General features: G+C 51.0%; 1 protein-coding gene across 3 annotated transcripts; it reads left to right on the top strand.

Annotated features, from left to right (window-relative positions):
* The first annotated feature begins 1417 nt into the window (after positions 1–1417).
* Positions 1418–25656, top strand: PPP2R2D (protein phosphatase 2 regulatory subunit Bdelta). 3 transcript variants are annotated; one of them, XM_086901171.1, is made up of 10 exons: positions 1418–2380; positions 2596–2691; positions 13199–13296; positions 15406–15571; positions 16603–16715; positions 19412–19589; positions 20148–20312; positions 22440–22609; positions 22687–22778; positions 23707–25656. In XM_086901171.1, the coding sequence occupies exons 1-10, from the start codon at positions 2374–2376 to the stop codon at positions 23984–23986; spliced, it is 1365 nt and encodes a 454-aa protein (XP_086757297.1). In that variant the 5' UTR covers positions 1418–2373; the 3' UTR covers positions 23987–25656. The 3 variants fall into 3 exon arrangements, with proteins under 3 accessions (XP_086757297.1, XP_086757298.1, XP_086757299.1); XM_086901172.1 differs by having other exon boundaries at positions 2011–2380; positions 2599–2691; XM_086901173.1 differs by lacking the exons at positions 1418–2380; positions 2596–2691; positions 13199–13296; positions 15406–15571; positions 16603–16715 and adding an exon at positions 18694–18867 and having other exon boundaries at positions 19325–19589.
* The last annotated feature ends 811 nt before the right edge of the window (positions 25657–26467 follow it).

The following is a 26467-nucleotide window of genomic DNA, read 5'->3' as shown; positions in this document are numbered from 1 at the left end:
GACACCCTGTGCCTTAGTTCTGGGAATTCTGCAAAAGCACCAGACCAACCCCATCCCCTGCTTGTGCAACACCTCTGCCCAGGCCCCACACACACACAGCCCGAGCTGAGCAGGGAAAGCTTTCCCAACACTCCAGGGAAAGCTTTCCCAGCAGTTCCACCCCAGAACGCCCCCTGTCCCCCAGCATGGGCAGCAGCAAAGGGGGAATTCTGTCCCTGTGCCCCTGAGCCCAGGTGAGCCCCCACCTGCAGAGCTGGCCCAGCACAGGAGGGACCTGGAGGCACCAAATGATCCGAGGATGGAGCAGCTCTGCTGGGAGGAAAGGCTGGGAGAGCTGGGATTGTTCACCTGGAGAGGAGAAGGTTGGGGTCACCTCACTGTGGCCTCACAGAGCCTGAAGGAGCCAACAAGAAACTGGAGAGAAACGATTTACAAGGGATGGAGGGACAGGACATGGGAGAAGGACTTTCCACTGCCAGAGGGCAGGGTTTAAAGGCATTCTTTGCCCTTAAAGATGACTTTCCTGCAGCTACAAAGGAGACAGCCAAGAGTAAAAAATTATTTTATTTAAACACTTGATATACAACACACTGCATTAGGAATAAACACAAATCAAGTAATGCATTTATAAATGGGTACAGATGTCATACCAAGAAATTAAATAAGGAAAACTTGAGTCAAACACATTTCTGTATCTAAATTAACAAGAACAGCTGCAAACCCAGAGCAGAAATGTCTCTGAGAGGAACCATCCTGAACTCAGGCAGGTGCCAGACTTCAGTCCTTTCACAGGAAAATCCTGAAGAACCTCCAGGTAAAATTCCATTCAGTAAGACAGACTCCCAGCAGAGAGATTTACTTGTACCTAACAAGACTCGTACTCTGTAAGAGGATGTTCTTCACTCATCTGTGCTCAAGATCACAATTAACCATGTCTGTTAATCAAACACTTTACTTGTATTTCCTACAACCAAGAGGATTCAGGAAAACCACCTTGGACTGAGACACAACAATGCAGACCCGTCACCTTTCCAAGCACTTAGCCCTTCCCTAGAAGCAGCCGGGCTTTACAGTTCTTTAAGTTGTACCACTTTCCAAGGGACTTAGAGACCAGGAATACATTAACACAGCGGTTTCAGGGCAAACACAGAATTAATTTTCATTTCTTCTTGCTCTTTCGGGCTTAGGAGCAGAAATTGCATCTTCACAACTTCCAGTATCTGTGCTTGGAAAGGCAGCAGTCAGTGCGAGAGGCCCAGACTCGACGGGGCACCGGGAATATTCCGTTTCCGCGGCAGGAGATCCGGGGAAGAGGCAGTGCCGCAGCCGGGCATGGACAGCCGCACCCCTGGAGCTCCAGGAGGATCCCGAAGGGTCCCCGGCCGCGTTCCCTGGTGCCACCGCTGCCCCGTGCCCCAAACCCGGGCAGCCACAGGCGCAGGGCCCGGCTCGGCGCTGGATCCCCAGTGCAGCAGCTGCTCCTGCAGCCCCCCGAGCCCCTCCTGCCCTGCCCGCAGCCGGGGGAGCGCGGAACGGCCTCGGGCGAGCCCCGAGAGCCGGAGCGGGGATTAGGAAATGCTGAGGGCGGCCGGGCCTTGGCGGGGCTGCCCTGGGAGGGCTGGAGTGCCCGTCCTGGAGCGGTCCAAGGAAGGACTGGAGCTGGCACTCAGTGCTTCGGGCTGGGGACACGGTGGGGACGGGGCACAGCTTGGACTCGAAGATCCTGGAGAGCTTTTCCAACCTCAGGGACTCCGGGATTCAGTGATAAATCTGTCCTGGAGCAGCGCTGACCGCCTGAGCCCCCGCTACCCTCCCTCCCCTCACCCCGGCTCTGGCGCTCAGCGAAGGCGGAAACAAGTCAGAGGCACGTTTGGGTTTTTTGTTGGTTTTGGAGTTGTTTTCCTCATGACGATTAACCCTTCAGGGAGCGGGCAGAAATAAATCGGCAGGCACAGCGTTATCTCCCGGCGGTGGCGGGCCCGCCCCGTCCCTTCACGTAAAGCCACGTTTGGAGCGGCGCGTGTGGAGCCCCCGCTGCCGCCTGGGGAGCGCCTCCGCAGCCGCAGCACCAAGACCACCACTTCTTCCTCCTCCTCGTGTTCATCCTCCCGCTCTGGTGCCCCGCAGGCCCCGCATCCCTGCGGGCCGGTGCCGGGCCGGAGCCGGGCTCTCAGCCCCGGTGCCGGGCTCACCGCCCCGCGCGCTGCCCGGCCCGCCCTCCCTGAGGGGAGCCGGCGGTGACGTCACGGCCGGGCCGCCCGGCAATGGGCGCCATTTTGAAACCGCGAACCCTCCCGCGGCTCCGGGCGGCTCCGTCCCGCTCCCGGCCCCGCTCCCGGCCCCGTTCCCGCGGCTCCCCCGGCTCCCCCCGCCATGGCAGGTCTGTGTCCGCGCTCCGCGCTCGGCTCCGCGTTCGCGCCGGGATGGGCCGCGGGTCGCCTCCGTGTGGCCGCGGGAGCCGGCCGCAGGCCGGGCCGCGCCGGGCGGCACCGGCGGGTGATGCGGGAGCGCGGCGGCCCCGAGGGGTCCGGGCCGGGGGTCGGAGCGGGGTCTCCTCTCTCCCTCCCTGTCTCACCGCCCTTTCTCCCTCCGCAGTAGTGGCGAGAGCTGGAGGCGACGGCGGCGGCAACAACGAGGTGCAGTGGTGCTTCTTGCAGGTGAAGGGGGCGATCGACGAGGACGTGGCGGAAGGTGAGGGAAGCCCCGACACGCTGAGCCCTCCCGGGCGGCCGCGGGGCAGCGCCGCAGCATCCCCGGCCGTGCCGGGGGGTGTGTGCATGACTAAGCGAGCTCCCACCCGTAGAGCATCGCAGAGCAGTCACTCCAGGTCTTTAGTGCGGATTCCAGAATCCCCAGATAGTTGAGGCTGGAGGGGACCTCTGGAGATCATTTCCAGGCTCCTGCCCAGGCGGTGTCACCTGCAGCAGGTGACACGGGAACGTGTCCAGGAGGGTTTGGAATGGCTCTGGAGAGGGAGACCCCAGCCCCTCCCTGGGCAGCTGTTCCTGGCTCTGGCCCCTCCACGCAAAGAAGTTTTCTCATGTTGGGCTGGAACTTGCTGTGCTTTAGCTTCTGGCCACTGCTCCTTGTCCTGTCTCTGGCACCGCTGAGCAGAGTCTGGCACCGTCCTCTGACAGCCCTTGGGGAGATTTGTATGGATTGATGGGATCCCCTCTCAGCCTTCCCTTCTCCAGACTGACCAGGCCCAGCTCCCGCAGTCTCTCCTCATCTCAGAGATGCTCCAGTCCCAAAATGAGCTCTGTGGCCTCCGCTGGACCCTCTCCAGCAGCTCCTTGGCATTCTTGTCCTGAGGAGCCCAGAACTGTGCCCGGTTCTGGGCTTAGGATAACTGTCTCCAGTTCTGGGCTTGGGATAAAAGGTAACAACAGTGATATGATACAGGGAAAGGAAAAAAAGAAACACCAGTGGAGTCTGTCAGGCTTGTCAAGTTTCGCTCTGACGCACAGAGAGTGCGGCTCTGTCATTTGTGCTGCACTGAAAAGTGCAGTTTAAAGGGTTCCTGCAGCTGTGGAGAGATTTGATTCCCACTTGTTAACATTTGGGAGCTATAAATAGGGATATTAAGCAGGGAAAAAGGGCATACCTTCACATTTCTCTGAAACTTTCCAAGCGCTTCGTGTTTTGGACAGAGTAGAAAACAAGAAATATTTTAACTGGGAAAAGAGTTTTCTGTAGTGTGCGGAACCTGGGTGGAGTTTTGCTTGACTCTGATGAGAAAGTTCTTTTTTTGCCCCTAAATTTCCTGTGTTCTAAGGCTGGCAGTGCTCCTTCTAAAGTGTGAATTGACTTACTGGGCCGTATGCGCCCAGCTTGGGTTTGGGATTTTATTTTTGTTACTGGATGCAGTAAATATTTTTCCTTGCTGCCTGCTATGGGGAAATTGTGCTGACAGTGTTTTCATTTTCATGCCACTTGTTTGGCATTCCATTTAAAATAATGGCCATGGGAGGGATAGACTGGAAACTGCTGGATAAACTAGGCTCACTCAGTTGTTTTCTTCCTTTTTCTTCCCTCTGTATATTTTGTAGCTTGCTCTGAAGTTCCCAGAAATCTTGTAGAAATGTATATAAGAAGCTTTTATGTTTTTTCAAATGGTTCTTTTTTCTCAGATCTGTCACCTCTGTGACTAAAAGTCAATTCTGCATGAGTAAAAAATATAGTCCTGGAATCATCTGGCTCCTGGGGGCACCGTGCTTCCCAGGTAACTCCTGAGCAGTGTGGGATTGCACAGAGCAGAAAAGCTCCAGGAGTCACTCAGCACCTGGTTTTGCAAAACTACCACTAAAGTTTCATTTTCCTATGGGAATACAAGAGCTATTTACAGGCTCTGTGACTTTCTGGTTTTTATTTGATTTGTGGCCTTTCCCCTCTTGTTACGTTTTGCCTTGAGATTGGAATTAAATGTAAAGAATATGCTATTTATTTGCTAATAATTGCCCAAATTTAATTCACTAGTAAGCATACAGATACATTGCTAGATTTGGGGCCTCAGTTAGGGATATATTTACTCATTACCATCTTTTAAATCCTCTCTTACCAAGCTGCACATCTAAACCTGCTTGATGGACAACTGTTGCCTTGGCATAGCCTTTGAATTGCACATGCATTTTTGTAACAGTGCAAACTTGCTACTGCTGTCAGTCTTTGGTCTACTCTGTGAAAAATCAGCTCTCTAGAGGAAGAGGACACCATGAAGTTGCTGTCCAGCTGGTCCCACACAGAGCATTTTGCTGGATTTTCTTAGAGGCTTATTCAGGAGTTGAAACTGCTCAGCCAGGCAACTTTACAGAAAATCAGTTCTAACATACATTTTATATTCTATGGTTGTTTCTCAGGTGTCTGCCTTCAACACAAACACTGGGACAAGTGGCTGTATCAGATTGGCAGCTGGATTTTCCTAACTGGGTCATTAATACAGAAAATCACTGTCTCCTCTTTGTCTTGTCCGTGCCTTGCCTTTCCTCGGTGACTAATCCCTGACCTCTGTTCAGGCTCTGTGTCAGGAAAGAGAAGGGCACTGTTCAGTCTGACCATTTCTGAGAGACCAGGATAATCCATCACTTACTGAACGTGGATTTTTGTGAGGGGCTGGGTATGACTTTTCTAGAACAGAAAAGTTTAGTTGGATTCAGGGAAGAGGACTGGAGGATAAAACAGAAAGATCTAATATTGGGGATGGCAGCAATCATAATTTGAAAACAAAGCTAATTAAAGATTGGGTTGTAATTTTGTTGTTAGTGTTAACCACTTGACTCCAGAACTTGCGCTGATTGCTCATGGAACTTGTAATTCTTGGACTGCTTTTTTTGTAGAAAGACCTTTCTAAATAGAGAATACGAATGCTGCCAGAGGCTTTATCACTTCCATGATTTCAGCGTTGAAGTTTTACATGTTCAAAATTGTGCTGTTTTGGGCAAGTAAAATGTAAATCTGTTTATTAAATAATGTACAGATATGCCCAAATTCCTGTGGGCCAGATGTTCTGCATCTAATCCATGACCCCTTCTGATACAGTTCTGTATCTCCAGTTAATGATCCAAGAAATAATATTATTTTTTTTTTCTTTTTAAACTCTCCAGATAGTGACTGGTATTGATTGACTGCCCTGCCAAACTGAGACATCCCTTGTTACTATCACTGCAGCCAACTCTCCTTCTGCTTTTGCTGCTGCCTGTTAGGTGCTGGGTCAGACACCTCAGCATTTTGCCAGGAAGCAGAACACAAGGAGCAAACACAGACACAATCTAATAAAAATACATTAGCCTGTAATCCTGAGTGCAGCTACCAGTGATTTAGAAATGTTCTTTAGAAATTGCCTTTACAAATCAGTGGTTTAAGACATTCTCATGTGTGGTTCAGGAATTCACTTGGCCTAAACTGTTCTTATATTCTGGCATGGTTTTGTGCTTTAAAAAAACTCTTGCAGTAGAGGTGCAGCTCTGTGATGTCTGGTTCAGTTGCATGAGGGGAGTTGCAGAATTGGTTGTAAGCTTTAATAATGTCTTTTTTCTGTAAGAACTGGAAAATAGGGGACTAGTGGCTACAGAGCCATGTGGTGGTTGCTGTCACCGTCCATCACTGGTTATGCTGGAGGTGGCACTGAGCTGCAGAGGGTCAGAAGGTGGGCTCTCAGCTGGGTTTGGGCTGGGATTTGCCTTGGAAGCCAGTGCTGTGTCATGAGCAGGACCTGGGATGCCCTGAAAGCTCAGGGTTACCCAGAGCAGCTGGGGCTGCCCTGCATCCCTGAGGTGTCCAAGGCCAGGCTGGAGCAGCCTGGGACAGGGGAAGGTGTCCCTGCCATGGCAGTGGGATGGGCTTTGAGGTCCCCTCCTACCCAAAGCTGGCTGGGATTCCATCATTAGATTTTGCTGAAACAGGAAGCTTTGGTAAGATGTAGGTTATGAAGAGTGAAGAGTTTGAATAAGCAGTGAATATCAGTTGCAGAGTTATAAGTGGGATTGCAAAACAAAGCACTTTGAGTAGTGGGAATACAGTATTAGTGCAAGTCTTCCTGTGTGAGAAGTGGGAGCCACTGGATTTGTCCCTGCAGAAGGGCAGGCTGGGTGCAGAGGGAAAAGTCTAATGAAAAATTACAAAGCCCACCATTTTTATAAAGGATGGGAAGGTGTGAAAGCTTGAAAGAAAATTTGATTTTGTTAGCATGTTAAGACTTCTATGAACTCCTGATAGAAGTACATCCAAAACCATCACAATGAGCTACTTAGAAAAAACTAACAATAGCATGAATTAATTAAATATACTTCTAGTAGGAGAAAGCTTATTGGAATTAGCCTTCCAAAGGTTAAAAAATAATACCGAGGCAGTAGATTTGCACAAAGAATACTGGATTATGTCACGAATCTGAGAAGCAGCCTCCATAATTTCGCATGGCTTGTGAGGAAGGCAGGGCGAGCTCTGCAGGCAGGAGAGGAGCACATCTGTGTAACTGGGCTCTGGCTTCACTGCTCCTTTTTGTGCCACGCTGGTCCCCTTGCAGTGACACAGCCAGACAGCTCCATGCTCCCCAAACTCACAGACAGCTTTTTTGGGATATCATTCACTTCAGTATCGGGTCACAGGCTAGTTCCTCTGGCAAGAAAACACAAACTGAGCTTCATGGGGGAATGGCACTCACTGTCTGCCATGAGCTGGAGCTCGGGGTGCTGTGCCATCCCTGAGGGGTGAGGGGTGCTGTGCCATCCCTGAGGGGTGGCTGGGGTGCTGTGCCGTCCCTGAGGGGTGGCTGGGGTGCTGTGCCATCCCTGAGGGGTGGCTGGGGTGCTGTGCTGTCCCTGAGGGGTGACTGGGGTGCTGTGCCATCCCTGAGGGGTGAGGGGTGCTGTGCCATCCCTGAGGGGTGGCTGGGGTGCTGTGCTGTCCCTGAGGGGTGGCTGGGGTGCTGTGCTGTCCCTGAGGGGTGACTGGGGTGCTGTGCTGTCCCTGAGGGGTGGCTGGGGTGCTGTGCTGTCCCTGAGGGGTGACTGGGGTGCTGTGCTGTCCCTGAGGGGTGGCTGGGGTGCTGTGCTGTCCCTGAGGGGTGACTGGGGTGCTGTGCTGTCCCTGAGGGGTGGCTGGGGTGCTGTGCCATCCCTGAGGGGTGGCTGGGGTGCTGTGCTGTCCCTGAGGGGTGAGGGGTGCTGTGCCATCCCTGAGGGGTGGCTGGGGTGCTGGCAGCCCCTGGAGCAGGGTGGTGCTGCTGTCCCTCTCTCTCCCGGCACAGCAGCCTGTGTGCTCCTGCAGGAGCCAAGTGGCTCAGCTCCAGGCATCCAGGACACACAGGAGCTGGCAGGCTTTCCCACACAACTCCAAACAAGATGTTTGGAGTTTGCCGTGGCCTGTCAGCAGCAGCACTGACCTCAAACAGCTTCTGCTTCCCGGCTGGCCGGTGCCCTGCTCCTGCTTTACCTTAAATCTATTCAAGGATTTCAATTAGTCCCAAAAGCAGAATCATTTTGGACTAAGTTAAACCCTGCCAGGTGCCTAAAGGCAATTCAAGCCATTTCACAAGTGATTTGAGTATTAGGACATAAAAAAATGGTTAGACCTGCCAGATATTTGAAGTTGGCAGAGTGTTTAGCGGTGTAAGCTGAGAGAAGTTTGGTCTAGGCAAAACTATACCCCTTTGGCTTATTCTCCTGATTTCTGCTACATCTCAGTCCCGTGTTAACAATTCAAAGAAATCCTAAAAGTGAAAATTGAGTGTATAAGGAGACATTCTGAAAAATAGGTGATTTGAGTAACTTGGATATATATGTATATTGTCAGGTGGTTATTGGCAGCTGTAAAGTTTGTCTCATGTTTCAGTACAATTGTGATTTCTATCAGCTGTTAGGAAACAGCGTTTTAGGAGCATTCACAGCAAGAGCAGTCAGTCCCTCCCCACCGCAAGGTGACCCTCTGTTCCACTGGCTGTCCTGGCTGAAGGGGACAGCCCTCCTCCGCCTGGAAACAGCTCAGTGACATGGACAGGGAGGAGGGAGAGCCTGAGGGGCAGAAGTGAGTGCTGGAGTCAGAATCCTGCAGAGAAATGGCAGCACTGCCTGCCTGCCCGTCACGAGCAGGGTGAGGAAGGCTCTGTTGGAGCAGGGTGCTGCCAGGTGTGCTGTGGTACCTGCAGCCATCCCAGCTGGAGAGCTGTCTGCCTTCACACCCTGCTTCCCTCTGCCCACCCCAGAACCTTCCAGTGCTGCTGCATATCCCTGGGAATGTTTGGGAAGTGCAATTACTGCGAACCAGTGACAAGCAGTTCTGAGGCCCTGTGTGTCTGGAACTTGTTAAGCTCCAATAGGATTTTGGTTTTTAAACATTTTTTCTATGATTTTCTCTTTAGCAGGTGCTGGTCTCTAAATTGCTTCATTTTCTTTGATAATCTCTTCCCTCTAAAGGGGCTCTCTGTTTTTTTTCACTGATCTTATTTGCTCCTATTGTATTTTTCATTTGAGGAGTCTTTTCTGAGTCACTCTGAAGTGATGGCTCCTTGCTGTTCTCACTGCCCACGTTTGTCACCTGTGGTCCCTCAGAATGGTCTGTTGTCCCTGTCTTTTGCAAAGAGAGTTGTGTTCCTTCTGATGTCGTGTCACACAGTTCAGCACAGTGTTCCAGGGAGATCCCAGTGTCTGCTCTCTGAGTTGATTCAGGAGCACATAACCTGCACTGATCCCTGCTGCACGCTTTCCTTGCTTCTCATCCACAGTGGGAGACCACCCAGTGCCTCCCACAGCTTTGTCCAGCCACAGGGTAACTCCAGCTTTGTAAGATAACAGTGTTGGAGGGAAAGGTGTGTCACCTTTGAGCTTGATCACAGCCACAGAAATCCTCCCTCTGCTCAGCCCCTGCTGGCAGTCTCTGCCAGCCATCTGCCTGCAGGCCAATCCAGCCATTTCCTCTCAAAGCAGGAGCCTCTGCAGAGGTTTCCCTGGACCTTACAGCAGTTCCTGCTTTGGTCCCAGGGTGGGCCATGGAAAATGGGGCTGTGCATTCACACTCCTCTCCAGGGAGCAGGACAGGAGCCAGGTTTGCAGGCAGGCATTGTTCAGGCTGTGTGCTGAAGTGGTACATACTTGGAAAATTCCAAGTTAAAATGCTCTGGCAGCTGGAGCAGCCTCCTTTTTAGATGCTGTTAGAGAGCTGTGAGTGTTTGGTTCCTTTTCCCTACATGTCTGAGGAGTGGGCTTGTGACAAAAGGCTCTGAGCTGCTCAGGAGGATGGGAGGCACTGGTGCTGACCATGTGTCGTTAGTGTTGGTCCTCAGCATGAGCTGCAGATTCCTTTTCTCCTGGGTGAGACAGGTAGTTCCACGTTTTCAGGTCTGGATTTTAACCAGAGCAGCAATGCACAGCCAGCTTAGAGAGGAAAAGTTCACAGGAGCTAATTTTAGGCACCTGAGGTAGATGTGGATCTCTTTGCATTCTCCATTACCTCAACCTAGAGCCCAGGCGTTGATACTGGTGTCAGAAATACCCAGGATGAATCCTGGGGGGATTAAGTTAGTTTGCAGGTATAAGCTTGCTGTCATCTCCAAATCCTAACAAAAGCTTGTCTCTGCCACCCCGGCCCCCTTCACTCCCTGCAGAACTTGCCCAGAAGACTCTGGAGGCTGTAAACTTCCCAGAATTCTGGCAGCAGTTGTTTTCAGGGAGGTTTGCACTCAGCAGCGATGGTGAAAGGCTCAGAGCACTCAAACTGAACTTTGACACATCTGTCAGAGCTGTCCTGAGGCAGGGAATGGGCTCCACCACATTACTGTAGAGCTGGGTATTTGTGTAGGGATGGTGTTTCCTGCCCATGGAAGTGAGCAGCGCTCTGGAATTGGGGGGAACTGCAGAATCCCAGTGTAGTTGCCAGCAATCCTTTTAATACACCAGCTGTGAAAACAGCTCAGAGTTTCTTCTCTGGATGCAGTGTAAGATGCAAGTTGGAACTCATTTCCAGAAGTGAGGCTAAACATGAATTTTTCATGTCTGGAAAGAAATAGTGCCAGACTTGTATGTTACTGTGAAGTCCCAGGGATTGCTGCTCTCCTTGGTTACAGGAGGAGGATTTACATGGATGCAGAGCAAGTCCCAGCCCCACAGGAACAGAACTGGGGGGACAGTTGGACAAATGTCTGTTTCTAGAAAAGCAGTAGCTGAGAAGAGAGCCTTGGGGTGCTGTTGGTGAGCAAATACCACCCTGGTTTGGCTTTGCCCAACCTTTTCCACGTTCCATTGGCAGTTACTCTGCTGGCATGGAGAGGAGGCTGAAAGTAAGGCAGGGGGATAAGCCTGGTGTTTGTGTACCTAAGAGGCAGTTATGACATCTAATAAAAAAGCTTAGAAATCCCAGAGTTGTTGCAATGATGAAGAACCTGCAGAGGTTTGCTTTTTTCTTTCCTAAAAGTTTTAAGCTGACTTGGAAGTGAAGCACAAATGTAGGTGGGTGAAGTGTTGAGCAGAGCAGGGATGGTTTGGAATTCATCCTGTGCTTCACTTGGAGTCTTGGAATATTTTTTTTATTTCACCTGCTTTGAGATGGTAGAGTGCTGAGGATAGTGGGTGGAATGATTTGGGGGATTGATCTGCTTCAATTAAACATGCCTATAGGGAAAACTTTATAATTCATGCATTTATGGATAAAACAAGTACAGTGCTATTAAAACAGGTGATTGCTCATAGTCCAAATTTTGTAGCTTAGAAAATATTTGAAGGAAGCTTCTCTATTTTTGTCCTGCTGTGCCTCCCCAGTTCCCTGTTCCCTAGAGCATGTTGGTGAGACTATTTCAGTGATTGTTCTTTACCCTCCTCTCCCTGTACTTCTTGTTTCAAGCCATGGAATTTGGGTAGTGTCTGTGTTTTGGTGTGTTTCCACCCAAGATTCTGTTTGTCTGGATGGCACTGCTGAGGAATAATGGCTGTGTCAGCAGCTGGTTTGGGCATTTTTGGGAAACAAAAATGATACATGGATTATTTTGAGCAAATGACTGTGTGAATACTCCAGGAGAAAATGTGAGGAGCTAATAATAACTTTTTTCCTTTGTAAAACAAAATGGAAAAGTAGCTTTTGTGACTTTGAAAGAATTGTATGTGTCGAGGAAGCATTTGTTCCTGCTGTTATACCTGAGTCTCCAAGAGTAAAAGGGATCTTTGCTGGAAGGGCTTGCAGGTGGCGCTGGTATTGGAATATTAGTTTTGCTACTAATAAACTTTCATTAGAAGCCCTAACTCAAGGGCTTCTTCATATCTGAGTACTGAAAATGTCATAAAATTCTCAGTGAAGTCACTTCACTGGTTGCTTACCTTCTCTGTTTCTTTTTCCTTGGTTTTCCAGGGTGTCTTCTAAAATCTCCAATATATATTAATGTATGACTAATAATAACTGATAATTGACTGGTAATTCCCTTTAAAGAAAGATGACTGTAAAACTGGATGTGTCCAAAAGCTGGTTAGTAATGTGATATTGAAGGCTGGCATAAATCTGTAGAAAGATGGTATTTATTCATTTGCTTAGTCTTTCTAAATAATCATTTTTTAAATCCAAGAAGGTAAATCATTATCTCTACTCTTTCTCTAGGAAAAAACTTTCAAGGGTATCATTGATAAAAGGTGAAAAATGAATTTATATTGAGAAAACTGGTTAGGGTTTTTAATCACCTTCCTCGTGGGAGTGGGGCATTATTGAAAGGAATTTCAAAGATAGGACATCAAAATCAATACAGGAAAGGAGTTTCCAGGGAGTCTCCAATTGCACACTCTGGAACTAATTGATATCATACACTTCAAACCTCAGAATTTTGCTATCTGCATCGTAAATGCAATATTTGATGTGAGCAGGCCCAGCAGGAGCAGTGTTTGCTGAGTGCTTTGTTGGGGTTGTTACCATCTGCCCCAGCCCCAGGACAGACATTTCCAGCTCCTTATCTCACTCCCCTTGGCTGGGGTTGTTCAGTGGCAATTATTTCTTTATTGCCACCTCCCAGAGGGACTGGGGCTGCACTGGGGGAGAAGCACCAGCACTGCAGGTCCTGAGGGCTTTTCCTTTGCTCTCCTGCTTCCATGTGTCCTTGCAGGTGATTCTGCAGGGAGCTGGTTCGGGAAGCTCCACTGGAAGAATTTTGTTTCTATTTTCCCCCTTTGGCTGAGGGGAGCTACTCGTTCAGGCACCTGAAGTAGCTCCCTGAGTGCTTGGTGTGGGAAAGGCAGGTGTGCCCCAGCCTCACCTGGATCAGGGCACGCTGCTCCATGGGAGCACCACACCTGGCAAGAGGCACACACTGGGGTGGGGTCCCTGGGGGGAGCTCAGGGCAGGGACAGCCCCATGGACACTGCAGGGTCACTGCTCACACCTTGGGGAGCTCAGAGCAGGGACAGCCCCATGGACACTGCAGGGTCACTGCCCACACCTTGGGGAGCTCAGGGCAGGGACAGCCCCATGGATGATGCCCACAGGCAGCACACACACCTTGGGTTCCTAAGCCAGTGTGCCTGTGGTGACTAGAGGCCCACACTGAGGAATGAGTAAGTGTTTTAGCTTGTCAGTAAAAGTGTGTCAGGCTTTGAAACATGGCTGCATTTGGGGATGTAGATGAAGAATTGTGTCATTGCATTAATATGAGTTGTAATGCTTTTTTGTGCTCAAGTCTTGGAACTTCTTGATTTGCTTTCCACATTACAGTGCTGGTTTATTTCTGTTCTCTTTACAGCTGATATAATTTCAACAGTTGAATTTAATTACACTGGTGATCTTCTTGCAACAGGAGACAAAGGTGGCAGAGTGGTTATATTTCAAAGGGAACAAGAGGTCAGTGACTCGAAAAACAAAAGTGTTCTTACTACGCTGTTCTTGTGTTGCACAGTCTCACATCATCTGCTCAAGCCCTGAGGTTTAAGAGTTTTCTCAGAAAACCCCAAGTTAGCCAAGTTTCTAAATATCTGCCCTATGCTGTACTTGGTAAGTTGGTCTAGCTAGGGTTCCCCCAGCCTCCAAAAAGAAAAAGGTCCCCAAAATCCAAGTGAGCTCTTTATGTGTACTTGGTGTCCTCAGTGTCGCTTTGCAGAATTTGGACCTTCTCCTGAATTTTTCCACTGGGTCAGACTGATCTGGAATAAACCACAATGCTTTGGGAGAGAATGTCAAAAGAAGTACAGGAAGTAAGTTGCAAGGACTACAGGATAGGGTGGTTAAAAATTGAGGATTTAAAAACAGTGGGAAGAGCCAGTCCTCCAGAAGCACTTGAGCATTTCCCATCAGGAGAGCAGAGCACTGTCCCTCCTGCACTTGCACAGCTCCTCTTCATGGAGTTCAGCTGTGACAGTGCTGTAATGTTCCTGTGTGTTCATCCTGAGCCACATCCCTGAGCTGGGATACCCCGAGCTGCAGTGGGGATGGGAAACATGCCCAGGTACTGAAAAGTGATGGTCATGTCTGGCAGGAATCTGGGATTGTATTCTTTAAAAAGTCAGGATTCCACATGGCAGTTCTCACCAAAGTGGCTGCTTATCCTGTCCTTTGAGGAGTTGAGGGGAATTTGAGGGTTTGAGCATTCTCCTGGGTCAGAAATACCAGAATCAATCATGGAATTTTAATTCAGCTTGTCTGTACATGAATATTGCAAATCTTCAGGTGCTGTGGGATTTCTCCAGCAGAACCCCTGTGCTCCCTTGTAGGGCTCAGATGATGCTCTGTTAATGAACACCTGGCGTTCTCTCATTTGCATTTCTCCTCTCTGTGCTGCTGCTCACAGCCCTGGCCCACAGGTGCCTCACTGCTTGTACTGGGAGGTGCTGCTGAAATCTTACAGCTCCAGGCTCACTCATCATTTACTCAGGGTGGCCAGAGACTTAACTAAGGGCCACAGATAAGCTCAGAAGTGCCTCAGGAGCATCCTGAACTTCTCAGGATCTCAGACTTGCCTGACATGGAGGGGGGCTGTTATGGGTTGGCTCTCAGTTGTTCTGTAGGGAAAACCCACCTGTCACGGCACTTCCTAGGGGAGTGGGGAAAAACAAACCCCAAGTCAGGCTGTTCACACAGGAATATTCAGCTGTCTCCTTGGGAACACATGGAAACTGAGGGAAGAGATGGGAATGAGGAACATTTCTTTTGTCACGTGCAAAACTGCAGGAAAGAATCTAAAATAAGTGTATAATGTTGGAACCTTAAAATAATATCCATATTTTTTACCCAGTTTGGATTTAAGACTAGGTTAACTAGATCAGTGACAGGTCAGGATGGTTGTACAGTTCCCCAGACACCTGGTTTTGGGAAGGCACCCTGGAATGTTCTGCATCATGCCCTGAGCTCATAGGACTTAACTTCACTTGCAATTACTCCAACCAAATGTGTGAGGAGAGAGGGAAAGCACTGGTGCCAAAGCGGCTCGCTCCAATTGCTGGGAGCTTCTGGATGGGGTCAGGTGAGAGGAACCTGCCCAAAATTCTTACAAGTCAATGGCGTGTAGGGAGTAAAATCATGTGAAGTCTGAGAGTTGAGAGTGTGGAAGCTCCACAGCAGTGAGACACTGCAGGGCAAACTGCACCCCTGGGGCTGTGCTGCACCACGAGCCACTGACACCAGCTCGCTTGGGAAGCCTGATAACAAGTTGCCTCAAATCTGATAATGCAAATCTAGGAAACCTTGGGACTTTGCTCTCTGTTCCTTGCTCCCACACCCACCACACAAGGATAGCAAAGCCTGAAGGGTGCACAGATATTTATACATAAAGCTACGTTTCTAAAGGGAAAGGCTGTGTGCACTGTATTGATGCTAAACTGGGTACAATATCACAGACTGAAGATTCAAAATTCAAAAGCTGTTGTTCTGATTGACAGTTTCTAGTGCTTGACTTGTATGAGCCATTTCTGAAGGAGCCAGTGACATCAGCCTCAAGAAATGCTCTTTTTCTTGCAGACTAAAAGCCGTCCTGTCTCTCGGGGAGAATACAATGTTTACAGTACCTTCCAGAGTCACGAGCCTGAGTTTGACTACTTGAAAAGTCTAGAAATTGAGGAAAAAATTAATAAAATTAGGTGGTTACCACAACAGAATGCTGCTCACTTCCTGCTGTCTACAAATGGTAAGGGCCCTTTCTTTTGCACAAAGAACTTGGTCATTGGAATATTGCCTCACCTGTCATACGCTTGGGGTTTTTTTCTGACATGTTTTGGGGTTGTTTTAATGTCTTCTCCAGTTACATGCAAAATATATTTTGATTGTAATGTTGGCTGTGTGAATATTGGGTCTGTTTGGTTTTGGTGCATCATGGAGCATCTGTAAATGGGATTGTAGCACTGGGGACGTGGGTTAGTGTGAACAGTTAGATTCATGTCTTAAAGGTATTTTCCAGCCTAAACTATTCTGTGGAAAAAACTTGCTCCTATTACCAGAGGAATACATTATTCCTAACAGTTTGAATCATTTTCTGAGGTCATGGTGAAATTTTAAAAGCAGGAGGACTTCTGTTTGCTGGTTGGTGCAATTAAAATAATTTCCTCTGATAGAAGTCTTAATAAAACATTCTTTAAACTGTGTCATCTGAAATGCTCTGCAGGAGTTTGGGGAGGAGAGGTTTGGCTCCAGTTTGCCAAGGATCTCATCATTGGGTGAGACAAGTGTGTACTCACTGGAACACCTGGAGCATTTCCCTGGGAACACCTGGGAAGGGCATTCCTTTAGAACCCCAAGCAGTGGGGCAAATCCTGGTCTCTGCCTGTGGCTGGCTCTGAGCAGGTACCTGGGACAAAGCTGCTTTCCTTTAGGACAGTCAGTATTAGGAGTTCATGTGTTTGTTGGGTTTGGGCCCTAGCAGTGGTCTGTTTATGTAATTCAGATAATCATCAGGGCTTAGGGGGGAATTTTTGTAACTGGTGTGTGAAACTGTCCCCAGGCAGTGGCATTTGGGTGAGTGGAAGGCCTTAGTGCTCAGGCACAAATTGGGATCTTATTCAAACTGCACCTCATGTTCTGCATAAAGAACTTCATCAGGGTCCTTCTGCTGCAGGCAGTGGAAACACAGACAGCTCACTCCTGTCCACTCTGCTGAGTCCATATTCAGTGATTTGCTGTTGTATTCAATTCATTCTCAAGCATGTGAATTTTTGGTTTTAGATAAAACTATTAAACTATGGAAAATAAGTGAAAGGGATAAACGAGCCGAAGGTTATAATTTAAAAGATGAAGATGGAAGACTTAGGGAGCCTTTCCGAGTCACAGAACTACGGGTACGTCTCTGCTCTTTGACTTTATGTATCTCTCTGCATGCTCTTCTTTATCTTGGTGCTACCAAACTGAAATGTGCAAATCAAAAATGGTGTTGGGGTCAGGGTCACTGAAAACCTTCCGAAAAAAAAATGGAGACACTTCATTTTCTTATATATAAAAACTGTTAAAAAAAGTTCCTCTGGAAAGCTTGAGGAAAACTTTCATCACTATAAAACTGTATTTCTAAGATGATAACTCAAAAATTAGAACAGGGTGGATAAAGGTGTGTTTGTTAGAGCAAAGTCCAAGCATTCGGATAACCTAATGTGTGCTGGAATAGTCTTGGACATCATGTTGTAGTGGTAGGGTTAGTGCTCCAAACTTGGAATCATTTGGGGCAGGAGCCCAAGAAATTAAAGGTGGGGTTGGGGTTTTATGTTGTTCCACCATCAGCAGGAACAGAACTGAGGCATTTCTTGGGGGTTTGTCTTGCTTTTGCTGAAGTTGGACATTGAACAGAGGCTTTGGGTCTACAGAAGGAGTTGCACACTGTCTCAGCGTGTGCAAGCCAGGGTTGGATTGAGTATTCCAGTGAAAGCAGCTAAACCCAAGGACATCCCGTAGGATCCAGTGGTAGAAGGAGGTCCCTGTGGGGTCCTGGGTTCTTCAGCCTTGCCCTGCTGGAGCAGCCAAGGAGTTGGTGAGAGCAGGCACCAGCTGGGGTGTTGGAGGGGCACTTTGGGCTCCTTAAGGCCCTGTGTGCACAGGGGAGCAGCAGGAACCTCTCCAGTCAGTCCCCTGCATTGCTGCTGCTCTGGGCTGCAGCCCTTGCAAGGCCCTGCAGCCTGGGAGAAGGGCTGATGCATGAGCCAAAGCTGAGCAAGAGCTGGCTGGAGGAAAAGCCTCACCTGGAAGTACCTTCATGTGTTAAATGCTCAGGGTTTGGAGAGCCAGAGTGCTCCAGGAGCTCTGGGGCTCTGTTGGCAGGTTTTGTTACAGAAACACAGTGCCCATGTTGATGGGGATGTGGCCATGGAGGAGAGGCAGCACTTTACACAGAGACAGTGGCATTTCCAGATCCCATTCCTGATCTTTCCCAGTAGAGCACCTGGGCTGTCCCAGCCAGGCTGAGAGAACTCTAAGATAGGACTGATAAAAAGTAATGGATTAATTGTAGTTGATAGGTGGATGTAAACAGTCTGGGAGATACAAACCAGGAGAGCAGGTAGGGAGCTCTGGGATGGATCAGTCCTTGTTCCAGGAAGACAGGTTACCTAAGGCACCCCTGGGCTCTGCTGGCTGTGGGAGCAGGACATCCAGGTGTGCCTGAGTTCCTGCTGACTGTTCATGAACAAATTGGGAATTTTCTTGGAGACTGTTCTTGCCAGTTTCCCCAGCACCCATCTGAGGTCTGGGGACATTTCTAAGGGCTTGTTTCTGTAACCTCTGGATGCCATTACAAACACAGCCCATGTGCTGTTGGGTGAGGCACCAAGGGCTGGCTTTGACTGGTAGGTTTCCTGTTGGCAGTGTCCAAAGTCAGCATCCATGTGCTCTCTCAGTATTTTTCGTGCTCAGGGGATTTCAGAAGTGTTTAGTCACTGAATCAATACAGAAACCTGTGCAGTGCAATTAATTAATTGCCATTAAACAAGCTGTGGGGTTCAGGGCTCAGTGCTGGCGCCAGTTCTGTTTAAGGTCTTTATTGATGATCTGGCTGAGGAGATCGAGGGCAGCCTCTGAGTTGACAGCATGGAAGGTGGGTGGGAAGTGCATCTGCTGGAGGGCAGGAAGCTCTGCAGGGGAAACTGGACAGGCTGGATTTGTGGGCCAGGGTAGGGGTAGAGTCCCCATCCCCAGAGGGCTTTCACAGCTGTGTGTGGCACTTGGGAACAGGGGATAGTGGTGGCCTCAGCAGTGCTCAGGGAATGGACTCAACCCAGAGGGTCTTTCCTAAGGCAGCAGTGACAGTGCTGGGTGATGTGTGGGGTCAGCAGTGACCCTGTGTGTGGGGTGAGCAGTGACCCTATGCTGGCAGAGCAGTGACCCTGTGTGTGTGGGGTCAGCAGTGACAGTGACTGTGCTGGGTGATGTGTGGGGTCAGCAGTGACTGTGCTGGGTGATGTGGGGTCAGCAGTGACAGTGCTGGGTGGTGTGGGGTCAGCAGTGACAGTGCTGGGTGATGTGTGGGGTCAGCAGTGACAGTGACTGTGCTGGGTGATGTGTGGGGTCAGCAGTGACTGTGCTGGGTGATGTGTGGGGTCAGCAGTGACTGTGCTGGGTGATGTGTGGGGTCAGCAGTGACTGTGCTGGGTGATGTGGGGTCAGCAGTGACCCTGTGTGTGGGGTGAGCAGTGACAGTGACTGTGCTGGGTGATGTGGGGTCAGCAGTGACTGTGCTGGGTGATGTGTGGGGTCAGCAGTGACTGTGCTGGGTGATGTGTGGGGTCAGCAGTGACTGTGCTGGGTGATGTGTGGGGTCAGCAGTGACAGTGCTGGGTGATGTGTGGGGTCAGCAGTGACAGTGCTGGGTGATGTGTGGGGTCAGCAGTGACCCTGTGTGTGGGGTGAGCAGTGACCCTATGCTGGCAGAGCAGTGACCCTGTGTGTGTGGGGTCAGCAGTGACAGTGCTGGATGGTGTGGGGTCAGCAGTGACCCTGTGTGTGGGCTGAGCAGTGACCCTGTGCCCAGCCTGTGTGCTCTGTGCCCACTCAGGTGCCAACGCTGAAGCCCATGGACCTGATGGTGGAGGCGAGCCCGCGCAGGACCTTCGCCAACGCCCACACCTACCACATCAACTCCATCTCTGTCAACAGCGACTACGCCACGTACCTGTCTGCAGACGACCTCCGCATCAACCTCTGGCACCTGGAGGTCACCAACAGGAGCTTCAGTATCCTTTGGTGCCCTCTCACAGCGGGTGCAGCCCAGCTGCCTGTGTTTAAGAGAATCGCTTTAATGTTACTAATTAGAGTGGGTGTTTGAAGCCAGGGATAAAGAGAGGATTCTGAAGTCTGGAGGTGTGATGCAGTGAAAGCAGACTTTGGGATGCTCAGTCATTCCTGAGGGCAAGCATGCCCCCAGTGGAAAGCTGTCAATAGGAATGATCAGAGAGGGTTTGATTTCTAAGGAGAAATTGAGGAATTGTGGGAGGATCCCACCCTGGCACAGGTGCCCAGAGCAGCTGGGGCTGCCCCTGGATCCCTGGCAGTGTCCAGGACCATGTTGGGCAGGGCTTGGAGCATTCTGGTGCCTTCCAACCCAGACCATTCTGGGATTCTGTGACCTGTCAAATCCAGAGTTCTCCAGGCTCTCCCCGACACCTGGACCTGACACAGGTGGGAAGGAAGCTCTTGCCCCAGTTTCCTACGTGGCACTTTAAAGCTGTGACCGATGAGTGGCCGTAGGGGTGCGGGTGTGAAGCGTTGCAGGCCTTGACCGGCTGTGGCAGACATCGTGGACATCAAACCAGCCAACATGGAGGAGCTGACAGAGGTGATCACAGCAGCTGAGTTCCACCCACACCAGTGCAACGTCTTCGTGTACAGCAGCAGCAAGGGCACCATCCGCCTGTGCGACATGCGCTCGTCAGCGCTGTGCGACCAGCACTCCAAGTGTGAGTGTCCTCTTTCCTGCCTTCCTGCCTGCCTGCCTTCCTGCCTGCCTGCCTGCCTTCCTGCCTGCCTTCCTGCCTGCCTTCCTGCCTGCCTTCCTGCCTTCCTGCCTTCCTGCCTGCCTGCCTTCCTGCCTTCCTGCCTGCCTGCCTTCCTGCCTGCCTTCCTGCCTTCCTGCCTGCCTGCCTTCCTGCCTGCCTGCCTTCCTGCCTGCCTGCCTTCCTGCCTTCCTGCCTTCCTGCCTTCCTGCCTGCCTTCCTGCCTTCCTTCCTGCCTGCCTGCCTTCCTGCCTTCCTGCCTTCCTGCCTGCCTTCCTGCCTTCCTGCCTTCCTGCCTGCCTTCCTGCCTGCCTTCCTGCCTGCCTTCCTGCCTGCCTTCCTGCCTGCCTGCCTTCCTGCCTGCCTTCCTGCCTGCCTGCCTTCCTGCCTACCTTCCTGCCTTCCTTCCTGCCTTCCTTCCTTCCTTCCTTCCTGCCCGCCTTCCTTCCTGCCTGCCTGCCTTCCTTCCTGCCTGCCTTCCTTCCTGCCTTCCTGCCTGCCTTCCTGCCTTCCTTCCTGCCTGCCTTCCTTCCTGCCTGCCTTCCTTCCTGCCTGCCTGCCTTCCTTCCTGCCTGCCTGCCTTCCTGCCTGCCTTCCTGCCTGCCTTCCTGCCTGCCTTCCTGCCTGCCTGCCTGCCTTCCTGCCTGCCTTCCTGCCTTCCTGCCTGCCTTCCTGCCTTCCTTCCTGCCTTCCTTCCTGCCTGCCTTCCTTCCTGCCTGCCTGCCTTCCTGCCTGCCTGCCTGCCTGCCTTCCTGCCTGCCTTCCTGCCTTCCTTCCTGCCTTCCTTCCTGCCTTCCTTCCATCTTTCTGTCCTGCCCTCCAGCCATGCTGCTCTGGGCCTGGGGGACCTGACCTCTCTGGGGAGTGACTGGGCCACAGTGCTGGGGACATGTCAATTGTCTTGTTCTAGGCCACCAGCGAGCACAAGTGTAGCATGAGGCACCACCTGGCTGCTCCTGTTTGCCCATTTTTGCCTCATAAACTCACAGGAGCGAGTGAGCACCAGTGAGACCTGTCTGCTGGCCACTCTCAGGCTGGCTGTCTCTCAAGGTGTCTGCTCACCCCGTGCCAGCTCAGGGCAGCTCTTTCACCTCTGTGCATCGCACACTGGGCTGATGCTGCCAGAATCCCTGTCCCCTGTGCAGCTGCTAGGATAGGATGAATCCTTAGGAATATGCCCTGGAAGTTTCCAGGGATGCAGGGTGGCTGCTCCTTAGGCTGCTGAGCCACCCAAGTGTGAGCAGGTGAGGAAAGCAAGCTTTGCTGTGGGGGCCATGAGGATCCTGCCCAGGCCTTGCACACAGCCTGTTGCTGTTGCTGCTGGCAGAGCTGTGCTCCAGCAGTGTACCCAGCCCACACTGACACTCACAGGCCAGCTTCCTGCAGTGCAGAGAGGATTTCTTGGTGCTGGAGGGAAGTACTTGTGCAATGGGAAGTGACGAATGCGAGGCCACCCCACTGATCTGGCTCAGTGTTGCATTAAATCACTTAAATTAAAAGCACTTTATTTTTAACTGCTTGTGACTGAATCACATCCTGCTGCAAGGGGTCTGTCAAAAATGAGTGGCTCAGGAATCTCTGATTCCAGAGGTTGACTTGTGGATTTAAACAACACATGTGTTGATCTTCTCTGTAAAATCAAACTGTGTTGCAAATGTAGCTGCTCACATTTCAGTGGTTTGCTTAGTACAGCTGTGGTTCAGAGCTAAAGAAGAGTACATGGTCCAGTGGTGTCCTCGTGTTTGGGTCGCTGCTGTTGCCATCTGCTTCAGTTGTGGGTGATGTGTAGATCAGGCGTGGTGGTTACAGTACCCACTGTTTGCTGCTCTGGTTGATCCCCAACACCTGGGAGTTGTGGTTTGCTGGTGCTGTGCTCCAGCTGAATGTTGGAGATGGACATCTGGTAATCTAGAACATCTGGTGACCTAGAACATCACAGTGCTAAAAAAGAGATTATTCCTGAGAAGTGTCTAACAGAAACTTTCTTTAAAAAGACACTTGTCACTGATTTAAAGTTTTCCAGTACTGAAAACAGTGGAAGCCGTAAGAGCTGGCGTTGGTTTCATGTGGAACTGTGTGTTCTCTCTGCAGTTTTTGAGGAACCTGAAGATCCTAGCAGCAGATCATTTTTTTCAGAAATAATATCCTCGATATCTGATGTGAAATTCAGCCACAGCGGGCGATACATGATGACAAGAGACTACCTGTCTGTCAAGGTGTGGGACCTGAACATGGAGAACAGGCCCGTGGAGACCTACCAGGTACGGCACGCACGCGCCCCGGGCCGTCCCCCGTGTCCCTGTCCCTGTGCGCGTCCAACGCGTGTCGCTGTCCCCAGGTGCACGAGTACCTGCGCAGCAAGCTGTGCTCCCTGTACGAGAACGACTGCATCTTCGACAAGTTCGAGTGCTGCTGGAACGGCTCCGACAGGTGAGGGAGGGCTGGGGGCCGGGGGCTCCGCGCTGGGGAGGGGGAATGGAGCGGGGGTGCCGGCAGCTCCGAGTCACTGAGGACAGGAATCCCTGGAGCAGCAGCTCACTCACACCAGCAGCCCTGCCAGGGCCAGTCCTGCCCCTGAGCCCAGGTGAGCCCCCACCTGCAGAGCTGGCCCAGCACAGGAGGGACCTGGAGGCACCAAATGATCCGAGGATGGAGCAGCTCTGCTGGGAGGAAAGGCTGGGAGAGCTGGGATTGTTCACCTGGAGAGGAGAAGGTTGGGGTCACCTCACTGTGGCCTCACAGAGCCTGGAGGAGCCAACAAGAAACTGGAGAGAAACGATTTACAAGGGATGGAGTGCCAGGACATGGGAGAAGGACTTTCCACTGCCAGAGGGCAGGGCTGGATGGGATTTTGGGCAGGAATTGTTCCTGGCAGGGTGGGCAGGCCCTGGCACAGGTGCCCAGAGCAGCTGGGGCTGCCCCTGGATCCCTGGCAGTGCCCAAGGCCAGGCTGGACATTGGGGCTGGAGCAGCTGGGACAGGGGAAGGTGTCCCTGCCATGGCTGGGTGGGATGGAATGAGCTTTGAGGTCCCTCCAACCCAGACCAGTCTGGGATTTCTGTTGACAAGGGACAAAGGGAGAGAGGAGCACCAGGAAAATCTGCTTTGCTCACGTGCAGATGAACAAAGTGTAACTGCAGCTGAGTGCCAGTGGCAGGAGGGGACAGCAGGGGAACACCTGCTGAAAGAGAAGTGGTGCAGGAAGCAGTGCTCAAGTCCCAGAGGAATGGAACAGGTGTCCAGTGGAGAGGAGAGGAATGCCATGGCCTGGTGAGCGTGGCCTGACAGTCACGTGTAAGACAGAGAGGAGGGAGGGATTCTGTTTTAACAAGATCTGCCTTCCCTTTCCTTGAACCAGTACAATCATGACTGGATCTTACAACAACTTCTTCCGGACGTTTGAGCGGAACACGCACCGGGACACCACCCTGGAGGCCTCCCGGGAGAGCAGCAAACCTCGTGCCATCCTCAAGCCACGCAAAGTGTGCACGACTGGCAAGAGGAAGAAGGACGAAATTACCGTTGACAGTCTGGACTTCAACAAGAAGATTCTGCACACAGCATGGCACCCGACAGATAACATCATCGCTGTAGCTGCCACCAATAACTTGTATTTATTCCAGGAAAAGGTTAACTAAGGATGGCTGCCCGCGGACAGAGTCTCGTCTCGCATAGTTCAGCTCAGTTGTTTATCTGTAACAGAAGGCCTTGTTGTCCTATCAGTGAGGAACATTGATGCACTTACTTCCCTTGAGCTATCGGAGAGCATCTGGCCTGGCTTTGAGTCCCTGGCATGGTTCTGCCTTCGGTGGGGTGGGAGCGTCCACGCGGCTTTCGGGGAGGGCCCTCCGAGGCAGAATTGGTGGACAGTGCTCAATGAGGCCAACACTCAAAACAAATGTATTTATTGATGTCTGAGCCTTCCTTTCCAGTTTATAGACCAAAAAATTTAACACCTGAGAAGAAAAAGTTGTCATAAAAGTGTAATTTCTCTCTCGCTCTCTCTGCTGTAATATTTGGGCCTTCCAGAACATTTCTCGTGCTTGATGCCTGTACATTCCTCCTCGGGCCCGGGGCCAGGGTCTGACCTCGGAGCGCTGCAGGGCTTGAGGTGGGTCTAGGCAGGTGTCCATGGCTATTTACTCACCAACTGTACCTATAACCACACCTTCTGGTGGAAACCACTTAATAAATAACAGCCTATCAAACCTGTTCTTAGAGCTGGAGGGATGTATTCAGTCTTCTTTTTGTATTGCATGTCCTGAGCTGGTGCAGAACAGTTCTGGTGGCACCTCTGACAGGGTTTGCCCCAAAACACCGACTTTTTGGCAGACTAATACAAACTTTTTGTGTAGTATTTCAGATTCTAAATTTAGAGTTTCCATGGCATTGTCATAGAGTTGGAGTTGCACTGGATTTGTTGTCAAAGGCTCTGTGTGTGCCAAGTAGGAGATGGAAAGGGTCCTAGAAACATCCACAGCCTTAACCAAGTGTCGGCCTTGCACGGAGGGAACCAAAACATCGACAGCTTCTCTGCTCTGAGGATAAAAATGCAGCTTCTCTGGTGCATCTCATCCTCAGCAGAGACAGACCTGACGTGCATTATGGTTTTTAACCTTTTTAGTATTTGTCACGAAGGGAACAGTTTATTTTAAGTATTTGGTGTAGTATCTTGTATTTCCCCCTGCAGCTCCAGAGCTGCTCCGGGCTGGGCTGCCCAGGGAGGGCCACGCTGAGCCCAGGCTGGTGGGACAGCAGCTGCTGGAGCTCTCTTGCTCACTTGTTTTAAGCCTTAGGTACTGTTTCTTTCTTTGTTTGTTTTTTTTTTTTCTTCCAAAGAGGCCTAAATCACATCCCCTTCCCCCGGATGAGCCCGGGGCCAACAGGGCAGTCCAGCAGCCCCCGGCAGCCAGAGGCTGCACTCTGCCAGGTGCCTGCAGCCTGGGAACTCCTTCCCAGAGCCCCCAGCTTTCCCCCAGCAAGCCCCAGGTGTGGTTACACTCCGTTCTCCCTGGAACAAAGGTGTGCTCCAGTCCCAAGAGCAAACCGTGGCCGTCCCTCCCCTCCCGGTACCGCCCCCGAGCCCTGGGTCCCAGGAAGGTGGGAAGGACGAAGGCTGAGGTTCTCCCAGGAAAGGCTGGGTTCAGCCAGTTGGTTGTGACACTTTGGAGATGTTGGAACTGGGGGGTCGCTGAAGCGTTGATCCGACCGCGTTCCCAACGCCTGCTCGAGCCGATCCGTGGGGTTGTACATAATTGTTCAGTTCTTTTGACCAAAAAGTTTAATAAATTTTAAATGTTTACCTGGCCTTGCTCCCTGTGTTTTGACATTTCCTTCTGTGTGGGAGGGAGTTGGCTGGATGGAAGCCAAGGGGGTGTTCCTAGTTGGGATGTTTGGGGTGGCCAGAGCTGCTGCCCCTGCTCCAGGACACAGCAGCACTGGCCAGTTCTGGATCTATTCCATCAGCAAATCCAAGTGGAACGGCAGTAAAAAGGACAGGATGGAATCTCCTATAGCCCTGTTTGCTTGTACCACTTTCAATTAGCTCTTGACTATTCTCATGGCATTTTTATCCTTTTATCTAAAACCAGATTTTAGTCCAGTCTGATAAAACCGCTGCCCAGCAGAGCACCGTGTGCCCCCCATGGGAAGGGGTGGAACTGGAGGGGGCAGAGCTGCCCGGGCTGGAAGGTCCCTCCCAACCCAAACCCTGCAGGGCTTGTTGCTGGGGTTGTTGCTGGGGTTGTTGCTGGGATTGTTTCTGGGGTTGTTTTTGGGATTGTTTCTGGGATTGTTTCTGGGGTTGTTTCTTGGATTGTTTCTGGGGTTGTTTCTGGGGTTGTTGCTGGGGTTGTTCTTGGGGTTGTTCCTGGGATTGTTTCTGGGGTTGTTTCTGGGGTTGTTTCTGGGATTGTTTCTGGGGTTGTTTCTGGGGTTGTTCCTGGGATTGTTTCTGGGGTTGTTTCTGGGGTTGATTCTGGGGTTGATTCTGGGATTGTTTCTGGGGTTGTTTCTGGGGTTGTTTCTGGGGTTGTTTCTGGGGTTGTTGCTGGGGTTGTTTCTGGGGTTGTTCCTGCCCCGTGGCTTTGGGCAGGCCCGGACAGGAGCAGGCAGCTCAC

Source organism: Cyanistes caeruleus, chromosome 8 (genome assembly GCF_971803275.1).
Source record: "Cyanistes caeruleus chromosome 8, bCyaCae1.hap1.1, whole genome shotgun sequence".
Lineage (NCBI taxonomy): Eukaryota > Metazoa > Chordata > Aves > Passeriformes > Paridae > Cyanistes > Cyanistes caeruleus.
Note: the sequence above shows the minus strand (reverse complement) of the source record. Positions and strands in the feature narration are given on the sequence as shown.

What these genes read in the sequence shown, in the direction of transcription:
- PPP2R2D (XM_086901171.1), top strand. An exon ending in CTTCCTGCTGTCTACAAATG is followed by an intron (nt 15,572 to 16,602) that starts GTAAGGGCCCTT and finishes TTTTGGTTTTAG; the next exon opens with ATAAAACTATTAAACTATGG. An exon ending in GGCCCGTGGAGACCTACCAG is followed by an intron (nt 22,610 to 22,686) that starts GTACGGCACGCA and finishes CGCTGTCCCCAG; the next exon opens with GTGCACGAGTACCTGCGCAG.